This window comes from Crocodylus siamensis, chromosome 1 (assembly GCF_052110815.1).
Source record: "Crocodylus siamensis isolate JL-2025a chromosome 1, ASM5211081v1, whole genome shotgun sequence".
Classification (NCBI taxonomy): Eukaryota; Metazoa; Chordata; order Crocodylia; family Crocodylidae; genus Crocodylus; species Crocodylus siamensis.
Genome location: NC_143395.1, coordinates 172,757,638 through 172,775,237, shown reverse-complemented (window position 1 = coordinate 172,775,237; position 17,600 = coordinate 172,757,638). Strand labels below are relative to the sequence as shown.

The 17,600-nt window shown below is 41.3% G+C and overlaps 2 protein-coding genes across 4 annotated transcripts in view; one reads left to right on the top strand and one right to left on the bottom strand.

Moving 5' to 3' along the window:
• Nucleotides 1–8,503, top strand: part of SMYD2 (SET and MYND domain containing 2) — a 47,956-nt gene extending 39,453 nt beyond the window's left edge. Inside the window, exons 10-12 of the mRNA XM_090049041.1 lie at nt 2,346–2,520; nt 5,426–5,534; nt 8,061–8,503. Coding sequence (XP_089905167.1) covers nt 2,346–2,520; nt 5,426–5,534; nt 8,061–8,141 — 365 coding nt within the window. The 3' untranslated portion in view covers nt 8,142–8,503. The remainder of the gene's footprint in view (nt 1–2,345; nt 2,521–5,425; nt 5,535–8,060) is intronic.
• A 1,425-nt stretch (nt 8,504–9,928) lies between these two features.
• PTPN14 (protein tyrosine phosphatase non-receptor type 14) overlaps nt 9,929–17,600 on the bottom strand; it is a 170,488-nt gene continuing 162,816 nt past the window's right edge. For all 3 annotated transcript variants that reach the window (XM_090049008.1, XM_090049018.1, XM_090049027.1), the window contains exon 19: nt 9,929–16,579. In XM_090049008.1, the coding sequence (XP_089905134.1) occupies nt 16,451–16,579 (129 nt within the window). In that variant the 3' untranslated portion in view covers nt 9,929–16,450. The remainder of the gene's footprint in view (nt 16,580–17,600) is intronic.

The following is a 17,600-nucleotide window of genomic DNA, read 5'->3' as shown; positions in this document are numbered from 1 at the left end:
GAGGTGGTGCTGAGACCAAACTGGATCTTTAAAATGTGTTGAAGTGGTTAATAAGGTTAATGAGAGCATATTTAAAAGAAGCCAAATATTGTTGGCCTAAAGATAAGGGTCGGTGCAGTAGGCAGCTGTGTTTTAGGCCTGTAGCCAAGTCATTGAGGCAAATTACTAACCACAGAAGTTTCCTTTATTTGATGTTCATGGTGAGTCTATCAGTCCCTGTTATAGATCATAATATCTGCACCAGCCTAAGCCCTGGGTGACTTTTTTATGCCCATTTACATGAGGTCTGCATTTAGTCCTCTGGTTTCCCTGCCTATATTGCAGCAGTTTGGCCCTTTGGAATACTGTCTGGGCACTTAAAACAGCAGTCCGTGGATGCAGGGGGAGCAGGGGCCCACAGCTGATGTTAGTGTGTCTTTCTAGTTGACATGCCTTTCCAGTTGACCTCACCTAAATTAGATTCGGGCTGCATAATGTGAAGGGGTAATGACTGAAGATAGAATTTTGATGATAAACATGTTTATAGGAAGTGGGGAGGGAGTGGGAACAGTGCTGGTGCAACACAGAGGGACAGCAGCATCTCTGTGGAGCAGCAGGTGTGAGCACATTGGAGCCAGTAAAAATAAAGCTGATCTCTGTATGCCTCGTTACATGCTGAGTCTGGCTTAGCAGTGGGCGAGATAAGTAGGACCCATAGAAATCTGTTTCCACTGATAATTAAATTGTAAATTCTTCAGGACAGGCATTGTGTCTTTAGATGTGTTGCATGGCACCTAGCAGAGCTATTCCTTAGTTGTTATGGGAGCCTGTGGATGCCCATGTAATAGAAACATGAAGTATAACAAAAAATATTGTTTGAGCAGATTAACCATCCACCTGAGCTGCTTGGTGACCTTGATGCCACTGTGTGACAGGAGCACAGATTGGGTTCAAATGTAAGCTGACTAACAATTACATTAAGGAGGAACTGGTCAGACTATACAAAAGGAGGAGAAAAAAACAGAGCTAGCTGATAAACCAAAAAGAGTTGTGCTGGGAGGAAAAAGGCTTGTTTAATGTTACTGGATGGAGGCACTCATGGTTTTTATTTTTTAATTAAGAAAATTACCTTTGGAATGCTTGGCAGGGGTGAGTGTGTGGGTGCATATGTGTAATATACGGGCACTTCCTGAGCCCTTCCAAATGCTGTAAAAATTAACTAATCTTCAAAGTGCCTGAAATGCTGCCTTATTCCTTGCATAAACTGAAGCACAGAGAAGTGAAATTGCAAGTCCTTCACAGAGCTTGGATTGATAAAATCTCTGGAGTTCTTGAGTTTGGATTTAATCCAGCATCCTTACTGCTTAGTACAGACATTTGCAGTGCCAGTTAGTATGAAGAGTAAAGAGTTGGGGTGAAGTCCTGGCTCCACTGAAATCAGTTGGTGTTTTGGAGTTCATGAATGCCAAGATTTTAGCCTAATATGGATAGTCACAGCTCCTGAAGTGTTAGGGATAGCTGAACTCTCAACACTAAATCCTCAGGATTCATCTAGTTTTGAAATGATTACACATTATTTGTTCAGACCTTGTTGCCTTTTGAGTATTATACTTCAACAACAAGGTGTCTCTGTAAATCAGGTTTGAGTCCAGTAGCAGTACAGCTTTTTGGTTTGCTGATCATTTGGAGGCAGAAGGAAAAAGTAACTCTTGCCATTCACTGCAGAGCATTGCCATGAGACATTTTGATGTGGAGAATACTGAAGCATTTGTGGGGCTAAGTGAAACAGGCTACTGAGTTGCACCTCCTCTGGGCCAAATAAACTCTGTAGTTCCCCTTTTCCTAGGGACCAGGAAGAAAGGGCCTGGGGGAATTTATACACTTATGCCCCCCCAAATATGCCACTTTACTGAAGAAGTCTGCATTAAGATCTCCAGTTTGGGTTTGCTGAAGTGGGGGGGGCGGTGAAGGAAAGGGAGAGAAGGAGCGGGGAAGTCGTGCAAAAAAACCTCACACTTTATCTGGAGTCACTGAGACTTGGAACCGCTCAATACCATTTTAGAGTAGACTTGTATCTAGGGCAGTAGTTTTCAGCCTGTGGTCCATGGACCCTGGGGGCTCCACAGACTTTGTCTAAGGGGTGCACAAAAAATGACTATGATCAATCAAAACTGTGTGAATACCCATACTTATAATTCAAAATTTTTTTAGGGGTCTGCAAATGAAAAAAGGTTGAAACCCACTGACATAGACAATAACTTCTGTCCATTCTTCACTGGATAAATACAAGGTGAATCTCCTTTACCTGTATAGCAGCAGTATTCAGTTAGAGACTATTCATTTTATTTTCCTTGACTTCATGGTACCTCCTAGTGAATTACTGGAGGTTTGTGAGCTTAGCCTGGACAAAATGGGCTCAGTGTTTGAAGACAGTAATGTTTACATGTTGCATATGATGTATCAGGCTATGGGAGTCTGTCTCTACATGCAAGACTGGGAAGGTGCATTGCGCTATGGGCAAAAAATTATCAAACCATACAGGTAATTTTGAGGCTGACTTTTTAATTATGCAATGCCTTCATGTATTTTAAATATAAGGACAGACATTTACCTGATTGCACAGTGTATAAATGCACCACACATGATGAACTGCTTAGTAGTGAAATATTACAAATCCTGTTTTAGAACAGTTTAACTGCAATCAAAACATGGCCTGAGGTATTTAGCAGCAGGGCTGTGCGAAGTGTCAGTCGCTGATTCAGTCTGGCAGAGATTTGGCCTGACTGGGTGTCCGAGTCTGAATCAAATCAAGAGACCCTTTAATATCTCCGAATCGAATTGGAAGCATCCGACATAGACACAGCTTTATATGTTTTTTCTACATACTTTAAGGTACCAGGTGGCTTGCGAATGCTGTGATGGTGGGGCAGATGGAGGGTCCCGCGGCAGCACGTGGAGGGGGTCCCCAGTGCGCTCGGCAGCGGACCCAGAAGTAGACCAGAAGCACTTTTGGTCCACTTCTGGGTCTGCCACAGAGTGTGTGGGCGACCCTCCCCCTGACCCCTGGCTCAGTAAATGGTGCCTCCTGGGTCTGGGGGGGCACCCAGGGTCCCCCCCCAGCTGATCACCAAGCTGGGGACGTGCAGGGTTGGGGCATGTGGGGGCCCCCCTGCGCTCCTGTGGGATGCTCCATCCACCCCAGCATCGCACTGTTCATGAGCTGTGTGCCTGGTACCTCAAGGTATGGCTGAATTGCTGATTCTCCAAATCAGCATTGAATCTTCAGATTTGAATTTGGCTGAATTGAATTGGGGCAGTGATCCTAATCAATGAGTTGAATCGCTGTCCCCCGATTTTGGGCTGAATCTGAATCCGAATTGAATACAGCCTGTTTCGCACACCCCTATTTAGCAGCACTTGTCTTTCTGAAATTCATGTCTCAGAATCAGAATGCTACAGGTTGTGTAATTAATATGCATAATATTATGGATTTGACTCTTCCAATTGGTTTACTTTCATAGGCTGCACCCTCAGCAAGTTTGCAGATGACACCAAATTGGGGGGAGTAGTAGATAGGTTGGAGGGTAGGGCTAGGATTCAGAATGACTTAGACAAATTGGAGGATTGAGCTAGAAGGAATCTCATGAGGTTCAACAAGGACAAGTGCAAAATCCTGCACTTAGGACAGAACAATCCCATGCACCAGTACAGGCTGGGGGCTGATGGGCTGGGCAACAGCTTTGCAGAAAAGGACCTGGAGGTTACAGTAGACAATAAGCTGATTATGAGCCAGCAGTGTGCCTTGTTGCCAAGAAGGCTAATGGCATTCTGGGCTGCATTGGTAGATGTGTTGCCAGTAGGTCAAGGCAAGTGATTATTTCCTTTTATTCAGCACTGGTGAGGCCACATCTAGAGTACTGTGTTCAGTTTTGGATGCCTGCGAAAAAAAAAGGAGGATGTGGACAAATTGGAGAGAGTCCAGCAGAGGGCAACAAAAATGGTGAGGGGGCTGGGAGACAAGAGGAAAGAATGAAGGAACTGGGCTTATTTAACCTAGAAAACAAGAAGGCTGCTATTTAAATCTCCCCTCAGTCAACTACCCGAAAGGGGATTCTAAAGAGGATGGTGCTAGAATGTTCTCAGTGGTAGCAGGTGACAGAACAAGGGGCAAAAGTCTCAATTTGCAGCAAGGAAAGTTTAGGTTAGATATTAATTTTTTCACTAGAGGGTAGTAAAACATTGGAGCAGATTATCCAGAGAGGTGATGGAAGCTCCATCCTTGGAGGCTTTCAGAACCCAGCTAGATAAAGCCTTGGCTGGGATGATCTAGTTGGGACTGGTCCTGCTTTGAGCAGGGGGTTGGACTAGATGACCTCCTGAGGTCCCATCCAGCCCTTACTTTCTATGATTTTTTTTCTATGATTCATCACACCAGCGATGGCAACTAGTTAAAATAAGGCTGGTTAGCGTGGACTGAGCAGTAGGGGGAGCTGGTGTAGAATTTAGCTCCTATTGCTGAGACTGACTGTATCAACTCCTAATGTCCTTGGCCTCCACTGCATGAACTGGGGAGAATGTACTAGCTCAGGTCTCTTGCAGGGGGCAGTGTAGCATACAAAAACAAACACCCAGAAATTGTCTTGGAGAGGAAAAGTATGCTCTCCTAATCTTTGCTGGTTTCCCCCAGCCCACCCTAGGTTATGTTTATAGTGGAGACCTAGTTTGTTATGCACTAGGTAGATGCTGGGGTCAGACATGTGAACTGCAGCTGTCTCCCCCATAAAGTCTCACCTTAAGGCCTGATTCTTTCCAGCTAGAAGAGTGCAAGCAAAGCTTTTTCTTTGGACCTGATGCCAGTGTGAAGTTGGAGATCATCTGTCAGGGAGCAGTGGTACAGCGAGAGAGCCAGCACATTTTCTCTGGGGGTGAATACTATTTATCATCCCCATGACTTGCCTAGCTCCCGTTGGCTCACAGCCTAGCATTCCAGGTCAGCTGCTGAACCTTCCTCGTGCTGCAATTGCAGTCGTAATACACAAGATAAATGCTCTGTGAATGCTTTCTCTCCCCCAGATGCTGACAAAATCATGCCTTTTGCAATCAGGAGAGTGGCTCGCACTGTAGGTACAGGGTGGCCTAGGGCATTGCTAATGATAAAGAGTCTGGTACCCTTTTAGCTGGCCAGATTAAATCCAGTGACTGCAAGTCCCTGCCATCTGACAGTTGCTCAGAGGTCTGTGGTACTTGAAATGAATTCAGTGGCTTCAGTCCAGTTCCCAGTGGACAGATGTTGCCATCACATGAACAATGGGCACTAACCGTTGGCAGATGCAAAAGAGGGCAAAGAGAATGAGCCAGCTTCTTACTCATTGAGCTGGGTAAGGTTTAAGGGAAAGGCTGTGAAACTGTTTGCAGGATGTGATAAAGTCCAATCTTTCTTTTCCAGCAAACACTATCCATTATACTCTCTCAATGTTGCCTCCATGTGGCTGAAGTTAGGGAGGCTCTACATGGCACTAGAAAACAGAACTGCTGGAATGAAGGCTCTAAAAAAGGTACTTCCATCATATTGTGTAATTGGAGTGATTTAACAACTGCTCAGTGATTTAACTAAGCTAACTAACTGCTTCTTAACAAGAAAACATAGCATGCATTAGTGCAGCAACTCTTAATGTTCAGCCTGTTTAATTTTCTGTGAAACAGTGCAGTTTCTACCCTTCTGTTCCAGTGCATTTGTGTAATGCTAGCTCTGTTCACAGTGGGCTTTCAGGATACTCTCACTTCATAATACTGCAGTATGTGGGCATGTCTTGGGCATATTAATGCAAAGCACTAAACTTTGGGGCTTACTGCTTGTGCGCCTGGGACCATAGGATGTTGAGCTAGGTCAGAGCAGCCCTAGCTGGCGAGGGGCTCCAGGGGTCAGCCTGCTAGCCTGGGGCTGCTCCAACTGAGCTCTGTATGCTGTGGAGGGGCTGGCTGGGGTATGAGGGTGCTTCAGCATATGTCTAGCTAGCAGGCAGCCCCCGCACTGAAGCACCCTTGGTGCTCAGCAGTGGGGCAGTGTCTACACGTGTGCTGCTGCAGAGTAAAAAAACTTGCAGCTATTTATAAGTACTGTCCTGCTGCAAAGTAAATTAGTTTGCACACATGTAGACACACAGCGTTTACCATGCAGCTAATTAGTCTACTGCACAGGAAATGTCTTGTGTAGATAGACCCCATTTATAGCATTTTCCTCCCTGGGTCAGTGTTCCTCTTCAGCTTGAGAAGAAACTACAGTCCTACTTTGTTTAGAGGCTGACAAAATGAGATAATCCTTTTTTTGTTGGTTTGTTTTTTTAGTAGCCTTGCCAGGGAAGCACCACACACTTTGTCTGTGGTTTATATATTGCAAGAGTGGTTAAAAGCATGTTTCTATCGGCTGGATTGGTGGTTATTAGTGGAGTTGAATATTCACTGCTTTAAGCAGCAAGAATGCTGTCAGCTTTGGCAAACATAACATTAAAAAACGTTTCCCCATTTTAATTTGATTCCATGCCCCCTCCCCTAACCTGTGGTAGACTTCCCAATTTTATTTTTTTCTCCCCCTTGGATGAAAAGAGACATTTTACTTTCTTAAACCTCAGTGACCGGATGTATTGCTTTGGAGTGGGATTCCCTACTTTTGGCATTCTTTATCATTATTAAGCTCCAGTTTAGCATTCCTGCAGTCACCCTGCCATGGTGATGGTGCCACAAGAATCTGCTTAAGTTTGGTTATAAAAACTTCCAAAAAAAATGTTCCAGCATACAAGTTGCAGATAGTCACATAGGTAAAACTGTTGATACTGTCCATTTCCCAATACAAATATATTTTTCTAATGACTCTCTTCCAGAAATTGCCTGCATGAACAGTTGAACACACTGTCCCAAATGTGGTATCTTGGGACTTACTGGAAAACCCAACAAGTTGTCCACTTTTATTGCTTTACCCACAACTCAGACATGGGTTTTTTTTACATTTAATCCTTTTTGTTTGAGGGGCAATCTGGGGTCAATTCTAGTTGCTGATCAGGTAGAAGCTGAGGTTAAAAGTGAGGATCATTGCAGTCCTGATTTATTTAAGGCAGTGGTGACTAAGTATTCAAGGCTAGTTTCTAAGATGCTGCAATACCTTATTTCATGGTGGCTCCTGCACTTGGCGGTTACCTCTTAAACCTGTCTGTCCGACTTCTACTCACAGTCCTATTCATTAAGCTCCTCCAATCTCCCTTTTATTTTTGCCTCATTCCTTGCCCGTTTCTGAAAGTTGGTGTTTTTCTGCCCCCTTTCAGATTCATAGATTGTGAGGGGCTGGTAAGATGCCTCTGAGCATTCTTCATTAAATCCCATTGTAAAGCCCAGGTGTTGTTAGTGTGACGAGTGCTCTCAGGCATTTTGGATGCCATCTGATAGTTGGAACAGCTTGAATTTGTTTTGGATGTTACACTCCTGAGGTTCAGGTTGGCTCTGGATATGATTGAAAAGCACCTAGTCCAGCAGGGCCCTGATCCTGATTGGAGCCTCTGGGCCCAACTGCAATAGGAACATCTAGGTCATACTGAGACTTGCTTCCTTTCTGATGTAGTGTTAGAGGAAGTTGATGTGTAGTGGCTTACTGGATATCAGATTCACCCAAAGAGCCTTGTCTTACTGGAATAAGGCATTGTTTAATCCTGCTAGGTTCACGGTAGTTGAAGCCTTCAAGTATGAAAATGGTCTGGAACCCAATTTTCTTATGTGGAGGGTAAGATGTTGACACTGAGCTGCCCTCCATGCTGGTTGGATCCTCTGCCAAAATGTGCCCTCTCTTCTCAACTTGCTTGCAAGCTTCCTGCCCTTCACTTAGCTGTGTACCACTGGTCCTTTAGGTGGAATTTTTTTAAAGGTGTTGTATGAATAAAAACCTTTATTATATAAAATGATGATAATCAGACTAGTTCTTAATGGGGACAAAAATCCCAAAAGGCCTCAGGCTATGCCAAACCCCTGAAGAGATGGCTATTCACCTAGTGTTATTCATACAACTGATTCCTGTCACCTTTATTTTCTTTTCACAGGCAATTGGTATCATGGAAGTAGCACACGGGAAAGATCATCTATACATTTCAGAGATCAAAAAGGAATTAGAGGACCACTAAGCCTTTGAATATATGCAATTCTTCAACTTTTACATAGAAGCCTTGTTACAGAAACCTGGAAGCCTTGGGAGTGCTTTAAAAATTGCTGTAGTGTGAAAGCATTTCTATAATATAATTGAATGACAAATGTTGTGCACTTTGGGCCTTGTATCTTGCATTCTGAGGCTTACATGAAATGCAATTCCTTACTCTTTACATACATTAATCTTTTATTTTTTTTAAGGTGGCCATTGTTCCATGCAGAGCTGACCTTTGACAGATCATCCACAAAAATGACCAATCTTTTCTCTCTAGGTTTTAATGTATTATATCTTATCAGTGTAAAAAGTGAATTAAATTGGCATACTACTCTTGTGACCCTACTGCTGTTTCTTAATCATTTGTTTGCCAAATTAGTACATCCACTTTTCTGAGCACTTCTTATTCAGACAAAAAAGTTCTTTAAATCTGTCTTTCATAGTCCATTGTTTTCGATACTTTCCTCTGAAACTTACTTCTGTTCATACTGCTTTTATTTTATTTAAGAAACCCACAAGAGTTTGATATATGCATTTGAGCAGGAGTGTCACTATCTCAGGGAGTGCATGTTCCAGGTAACACAGGACATACAGTAGTTTTGTCATTCCTTGGACAGCTGCTGCATAAGAGGTTGTCATTACTGTATTTTACTTGTGGAGTCAAGGCTTGTGAAACATTCCTCAGTAGCTTTTGCAAACAGCTTGTGACAGGAATACAGTCCACAATAGCCAGCTGAGGTCTCTTGTTAAAGTTTACTGGAATTGCATCCATGTACATGTGCAGGGACACTGTTCTGATGTGCTGTAATTACAGCATGTCAGAGCAGACTCGATGAATGAAGTCTGCTGGTGCACGCTAAGTAGTGTACTTCAGCAGCCCCATGCTTCAAAATGGTGGGGGCGTTTTAACCGGAGCTCACTGAACAAGCTTTAGTTAAAGAACCCCTGCTGCTATTTTGAAGTGTGGGATGCTACTCCTCCCACTCCCAGAGCATGTGTCAACATGCCTCTAGTTTTAAGGTAGATATAACCTCAAGGGAGCCTGATGTCATGCAGCTGGATACCATGAGCATGAGCTTTGTCAGGGAAGAAAAGGGGCTGTAGCCCTTTGAAGAAAGGGCTCAGATACCCTGCTGATGAATCCCATGTTCCCCATGCCATAAAGCAGCCCTTCCCTTTTTTGTAGAGCTCTCAACGGATTAACTTAGTGGTTAGGGTACGTTCCTGAGACATGGGGCACAAGTATGAATCTTGTTCAGGCTTTAGAGGACCTTAGGGAGGGTATCTCAGTTTTTGGGCAAGTGCTCTCATCACTGAGCTATTACAAAAAGGTAGGCAATGTGGAGCCCTGCTCTGTTCCCTAGGGAGTTCAAGGCATTCACCTACCTTCGGGAGTAGATTCTGGATCCTGAACAGGTGGAGGCGTGCCTTTTGTAGCTCTGAGTCAAATGCCTAAGCTTTGGTGTGGAAAAGCAGGTCAGACTTACCTCTGTGGTTAAGGTCTCTTATTGGCTTCCCGCTTAGTGCACAGGGTTTTTTTTTTCTTAAACACTTAAGGCTCCTTGGACAGTATAAAGAACCTGGATGCTAAGACTTAAGATTGCACACTGGAGGCCTAAAATGAAGCACTGTATGGTACCTAAATAGATGCACTATATTTAGCCCTGTTAGGGCCTCAGGATCAGATATAAATCTCATTAGCTTCAGTTACAGAGTTGATGGGTGCAAGTATAAAACCCCAGTCATTACATAGGAAGGAAAATTAATGGATGTCCTTGGGAAAAATATTTATTGTATATTGTGAATATGAAGGATAGACAGTTTTTACCAAAAATAGCTTAGTGAGTTGAGACACTCTCACATTTGAAACAGCATATAGAAAACTATTTACATAAAGGCAGTGAAATAGATGTTTAAAAAAAAAAAAAGTTATTGCAGTCAATTAATGCTGAATAGAACTTTTTATAAAAAGAGAAGAGAAACAGTGCAAAAATACTGTCAAAAGTAATCAGTTTTATACACAAGATAAAACCGACAAGCATAAGCTTATGTACTGATATGAGTAATACATTAGAATATAAAATAGCATGCATAGATTTTTTTTAAAAAAAGGCTTTCAATAGTATAAAATGGATTTGCCATTCATCTCGAATTGAAAAGGGGAGGTGGAAATAACTCACCTCTCAACTGTCTACAAAAATGTGTATGTAGCAGGAAGCTGGAGATTATTAAGTCACTGTCATAGACTAAACTATAATGTACAGCGTTACAGAACAAACAACTGGAAACATCAAAATACTGAAGTAAAATAAAACAAAATCCAGTGATGTAAAACTAATTTAACATGTTATTTCATGTAACACAAGTCCCACACAATTATACATGAGCATATTACAGTCATCTGCATGTGTAAACTCTTTTCCTTTGTAAAATATCTGTAGTATGATACTTTACTAGTAGGAAAAATATTTTTCCATATGGAGCAACCTCAATGGGACAATAATCTCACAAATGATGTTTTGGATACTAATGGTTTGTTTTGGATAAAAGACTGGATAGCAGCAAGAAAACGGGTAGTTACAGAGAAAAATGGCAATCCTTATGTTCAAATCAATTCCTGCCCACCTGGCTCAAGTTAAAAATCCCACTGAGCTGACTAGCATTCTCACTTACATAGGAAGTACCAATCTGGGGCCCTGGATGAGGGATTATTTGCCCGGTGCAAAAACAATCAGCCTAAAAGTGCAACATCCTTTTTTAAAAAAAAACAACAGTTCTAGTAGTTCTGTGCCTTTCACCTGGTGCTTGACTTGCTCAGGACTGGCTCTCCTTTTTACTGTTAATTTCCCTTTCCTTTTTATTGGCATATTCCAACAATTCTTCTGCCTGTGAAACTCACTCACAGTTGGATGGGTGCTGGAAAGGCAAAACCTTTATATCCTTGGTTTACAGTGAAATATTGACTATCCAACAAGCATGTGAAAGCCTGGGAAATTTCAAAATGCTTTTAAATAGAGCATGTTACATTCACTGGACCTCTCTTTTGCTAGATTTAATATAGATTAAGCCTAGCAAAATCTACCTGGATTTAATATAAACAGTACCTACATATTATATATATATAACATATTATGGCATATATATGCTATATATTTTTATATTTAAAATATATATATATAAAAATATAATGTTTTTATTCATGCTCTGTCTGATTTACTACTCTACCTTGCAACCAAAGCTGAATGGAACTGCCTAAAAACCACCAGTATTAGAAAATACCTTAGAGACTCCATCTTCTCTTGTGTTTACAAAGAGACTGAGCATTTTTCTCAAACTATGGGCCTGTTTTTCTCATTACATTTACATCTAAGCCTGTAATTCTCAAGCACCTCTTCTCAGACACAAGGCACTATTTGGAAAATGTCAGGTCTTAGCTTTCACTCTTTTGTCTAACTACAGAAGAATTGAGCAATTTTTCTATTGCACTGAACACCAAAAAACCACAACAGGTCACAATGTTTTTGACACTGGATTCCCATTTGAAAGCTCTGGATGTATCTTGTGAAACTGTGTTAGTATTTGCACATCAAGCCATGCTAAGAATGTATGGCACCCTTAAAAGGATTTCAAGGCATCCCAGGGTACTGTGCCACTTAGTTGAGAATTGCTGGACTGAGCTAGACCATAATAGCAAAAGGATCCAATCCAGTGGGAACAAATTCTAGGTAAAGCCAAACACTGAAAACTCCCGCTGATTTAGTAGAGGCTGTAGATCAGTGAGTGCCTCCAGTACAAAGTTACATTAGATTTAGCACAGAAACCTCAAGACTACTACTGGTACTGAATTCCCGTTGAACCCTTAGGTGTATGTCAATGTGGATGAGACTCGCAATGCATCTTTACTATTAAGAGCGTGCTCTTAACTCAGATTAACTAACTTAGTGTAAAACAGCACTGAACATAAGACATTATGACTTGCACAGCTGTTCCAAAGTAAAGCCTATATGAAAGCCTGGAACTGAATTCAAACAGGTAATGTCTGATCTTCAGTGCTATTTTAACTTCAGTTATGGCTAACTCAGGATAGACAACCCAAGTTAAGAATATACCTTCAAAATTGAAAAAAAACTGTCTGTTAAATGGCAGCATCACATTTAGACAAAAAATGGATGGATGGAATGAAGGAAGGAAGGAAGCTATTAGGCCATGGATCTACAAGTCAGGGTTACTAGTCCACACAACATTCCTCTTGTAAAGTAGTAGGCATTGCTGGAGACAGCGTAGGCCAACAGATTTAATGGGAACCAACATGAACTGGAAAAAACCTAAAGCTAAACCTAAACTGAGTCTCCCTTTTCTCTCACTTCTGTTTTTTTTTTTAATACAGACCAGATGTTAAAAATGGGAAAGAAATGAAAAGGACTGGTTCCTTTAAGTCTCATGCTTTCATTCCTGCTGTGACTAATGGAATTGGATAGAAAATATTTTTTCCTGTGCCTCCCTTAAGGTTAGGGAACATACTCCAAGGAACTTAGTTCTGATAAAGCTGCAGTACTTCAAAATCAGAAGGAGTATTTTTGCTTCTCTCAGTATAAAACCTTGACGTGTCTGTTTATAGTTGCAAATGGGGCTGAAAGAGGAAGCTCTAGAGATGTATAGCACTCCAGTCACCTAAGATGCTAACTATCAGGCCAAGATAAAATACAGCGAGTCAGATGAGAGGAAAGTTAAAATTACCACGCTTCAATAAAAGGAAGAAAGTGAGTCACCTTAGACTCCATATATGATAGCAGCCATTTTAAGAGCACACTGAAAGTAGTTGTTTGTTACATGGCCTTTTACTTTGCTCATTAAAAGATGATGACTTAACTATAAGAGAATTTTTTATACCATTTTGTAATTTATATTTTTCTTAAGATACCTTTATGTTATGAGAAGCCATTTCACAATAAGTGCTTTTTTTTCTCCTAGTGGTTATTTGTGCTTTCTTCTGAAATAATATCGAACAGATCCAAAATACCCGTATAAATTTCGACCAGGGGAGCTGGATAATAAAAACAATGAGCAAGTTATTTTCCCTGTTGGTTTTCTAGCTTTTAAATCCAAATGGAGCAATGGGACTTGACAGCTTCGAGTTCAAACTTAATTCATCATTAGGAAATTATTCAAAAAGCTATAAACTAGATAACTAATTTAATATACTTTGCTTCAAGGTTTACTCCTTGGCCTGTTTCCCAGATATAAAGCATCTCCATAATTATCATGCAGATGCCACTGGAAAGACTTTAAATGGCTATTGCTAATTTAACAAGAGAGATGCTGGCATTGGCAGAAGATATTAGAGGAAGACTTAAGTGGACTGAAGAATCAACTGAATCTTAAGAGGAACATGATCAAGATATTTTAGCTAAGTATTTTTCTCTCTCCTAGCCACTCTGGTGGCATGGAATGAAAGCCTCACTCTTTAATCAATATTCTTTTCTCACTGTTTTGCCTTCATCCTGCAAAGTCACCAAATGCCAGCTAGGATGATAAAGACAACCTGTTTATATAAAACATTCCATCCCAGATTGGTAAAGGCATACAGGGACCCAACTCTCATTTATGTTAGTGGGACCTAAGCTAAATACCTTTAAGGTTCTGAATTTGAGGGCCAAACAAATGTAATCAGAGTCAAAGAAGAAAAGCTCCAATTTTGTTGCCAGAGAATTTAGGAGACTACTTTGGAAAAGCAGAAGTTACAGGTAACTATAATGAGGCTCAAGGTTCTAGGTTGATCCTGTTTAATACAATGTAGGCTTCTGGATTAGCATGGATGTTTCCAGGGTAAGATGTAAGGGGCATAACTCTAAAGTCACTTGGAGCCACTACATACACATCAGATTGAATTACTCCTGGAATAAGGTGAATGGAAGCTACATAGAGCAAATAAAACAGACAAGAGCAGCAATGAAGCGTGCCATTTCAGGGGAGAAAACCTAACGTTACAAACTGCCTGTGGTTTATACATTGTAGAAGCTCACTGCCAAAAAAAGGTACACAGCCAAGAGGTTGTTTAGAATTAAAGGTCACTTTTTCTATCCAAATCTGGTGGAAAAACAGACCCACCCAAATGTAACACCAAGGAGCTATACCAGACCTTTCAAGATTTTCATTGACAAAAAGTTTCATGTTTAGCAAAAATTGAAGGCAAAAATTTAAGGGAAAAATTGAGATTGAAGATAAGTTGTAAGCCTGAACTCTCCCAGGTCTTTGTTTTAAGCAAAGCCTGCTTGGGGCCTGATCTTGCACTATTATCTGCACTTTAGGAAGCTTTATACTCCTGAACCTTACACAGTATGAAATCAAAGCTGGATATAGAGCTGATAAAAGCAAATGCTGTTCTCCATTTGGCTTATTTTGTCCCTTTATCAAGTACTTTGACAACACAGAAGCTTTGGTTCCTTTGTTATTTGTAAAGTCCATATTAGCTGTACAATTATTCCCCCCACCCACAAATGCAGCTACTACTTGTGGACAGATGTAGAGAGGCACAGTAGAACCAAGATGGTTTATCTCAGAGTGGTTCGCAAGCCACTCAGTTCAGAGTTAGGTGCCAAATTAAGGACAACCTGCTAAACTGTAGCAGCAGTACTTCTCCCATCTGCTGAAACACAGCAAAAGATGAGCTATAGCCCTGCCTGGCTGACTGAAGCAGCAGTGCCCTTTGAAGAAAAGCCACAGCAAGCAGCCAGAGCCCCTCAGAAGTCCTGCACAGCTGTCTGCTGTGGCTGTATATGCCCCTGGGTACTTTGTAACTTTGCAGGGGGTTAGTAACCTAACCTTGCAGAGAATCCGGGTTCTACTGTATCTGTTTCTCTTCTCCCATAAGGAGATGGAGAAAGTTAGACTCCATCTACATTTTTTATTCAGATTATAAAGCCTTTAGGGCAGGGATAGTGTTCCCTTTTTGTGTTTGTATAGTAGCTGGCACAGTGGGGCTCCTATCCCCACATTAAGATCTGTAGGTATTACTAGAATACAAATACTCACTACTAATGATAGGGGCAAAGAGAATCGCAATACAAATTGCAGTTTGAGTGGGCAAGTGGCAATACAAATTGCAGTTTGAGTGGGCAAGTGGCCTGTGCAATTTAACGTAGGAAAAAAAGATTAAAAGGTAAGAAAATTAGAGCTGCAGTACCCACGTGGGTGATGCTTGATATGATCATAAACTGCAAGGTGCTGACTGGGAAAAAATCTGAGGGCAGCAACACTCTAATTTAAAACCTCCAGGCTCATTATTTGGCAGTGATCAGGAAAGGAAACAGATGTAGTTGAGACAGAAGTCATCACTTAAAAACTGAAAAAAGTATTAGAAACAGACAACCTAAACAATGGCGGCAACGTGTACACAACGAGATGCCCAGACCGTAATGAGTTGCCTTGCTTGAGGAAAGTGAGCAGGATTTGACTGCACTATATGTGCCAACAATAAAAGCTTCAGTCATTAATGAGAACATATTTATTGCCTTGAATATTCTTGGGGTGCAAGCTGGCTGAAGTGCTTCTCTACTGCTCAATCCAAAGCCCAGTAAGTGTAATGGAAAGACTCTTGTTGACTTCAGGGTGCTTTTGCTTATGACTATTTGTCTACCATGGGACCACAGAATGGGGGATGCTAGAGGTCATGCTGCTTCTTGTCAAGTACTGTATTGCAATATTAATTCTTACCAAATTCATAAACTGTTGAGTGCCACAGAAGTCTACCCGATTACCCCACTTCTTGCTTTGCAGTTCTTCCAGTCACCTATTCAGGGATTCATGCTTTGATCACTCTGCATTTTAGGATTTTATCTGAAATCAAGTCTGACTATTGCAGAGTTTCAATTGACATTTATCAGGTTTTATTTTCATTGCAAAAGCCACATATCTGGCTCTTGCTGGGGAAAAAAAAAACCTATTTCCTGAAGAACTGTTCATTTTATAAGCCATATAACACAAAGGCCAACAAACACCCTGAGAGAGGATAACCTACCCTATGGACATTTTACAATGCAGATCAGTCATAGTAAATGTGGTTCAAAAAGTCATCATACAGTTTCACAAGTTATTAAGAAATTCACAAGTTATTTCAAGAAAAATAAATTACTGTGTATAAAATAACTCACAGGACTCTTTAGTCAAGAACAAGGACTCCTTGCTTTTGAGGCAACTTGAGCAAGTACAATATATGCATACGATGCCAGAAGACATGCTGCTGAAGGAGTGCCCCTTGGCAAGAAGGTTCAGTCAGATCCACAATGCTGGAGGTTAAATGAGTCTGGAGTTCTGCAGGAACTGGATGAGCACTTGGTAGACAAACTTGTACTGAGCAATGGTCTGAATCATAAACATCCTTTGCTCCCTCAGTCGTCTCAGCATCACCGGAACATCCACTTTCTGTAAATTAAGGATGAAAAAAGGATATGAGGCGGTATGTTAATTACACCAAACACCACCACTAACCTCACGCAACCGAGCAGAAGGAAAAGAACACTTCGTTTATACTGAAATCACACCGCTTGTTTTGGTATTGTTTCCATATTACAGCAAGAAATATGGGTGTTATATAGGAAAGGTTTCCCAGGAAAGAGTGACCTCCTGGATCCTGGAGATTTCTTCCTAGACATTTAATTAAAGTAAATGGTTTTTGTCAAGTCACCTGACACGTTATACATACATAAGGATATGGTGCCAAAGTGTAGTCTTTAGATAGTTTAAACTGAAATATCTTGGGTCAGCTTCTCTTTGCCAGTCAACGGACCTGTAGGCATTGCAGCTATATTGACACACTGCTTCAGTCAGCCCTTTTTCCAGGAGGGATGGCCATCACAGGAGACAAATCAAGAGTCCTGGAAACATGAGCTTCTGGGCCAAAACTGAAACGCTAGCAAATACATCTAGCATGACAATTCTGCAACTTTTGTTCCCTCTCAAGTCTCTGCGTTTCTTGCCAATGTCTGCAAGGCTCAGCAACCCGATGCTCAACAGATGTTCTGACCTTAACTGTCAGAACTAGGACATGAATCAGGACTTGAAAAACACAAAGGGGTATGCAAGGTGAAGCATTAGCTAAGATATATATTAGGCAATGCCACTTTATTATCAGCATTTAGAGAGCAACGGGAGGACAGAAAGCAACTAGGGGGACTTGTTACAACAGGCAGGTGAGGAGTAATTCAGAAGTCGTTCTGTTACAGTGCTCAACTTGCCGAGGCCCAAACGTGGCATGCAAAGCATGGCATGTCTCAGAACAAGAGAGGCAAAAGCAGTCAAGCGGCAAATGTAAAACATTGAAGGATTCACTTCTTTTGTGTAAATAACTCTTTTCATAACCTTAGTTGCATTATTTTTTCCCCCGATGTATAAAGAGTCAATGGGAGAAGAAACACCATGCTTGTGTGAAATTCTCAGATAATTT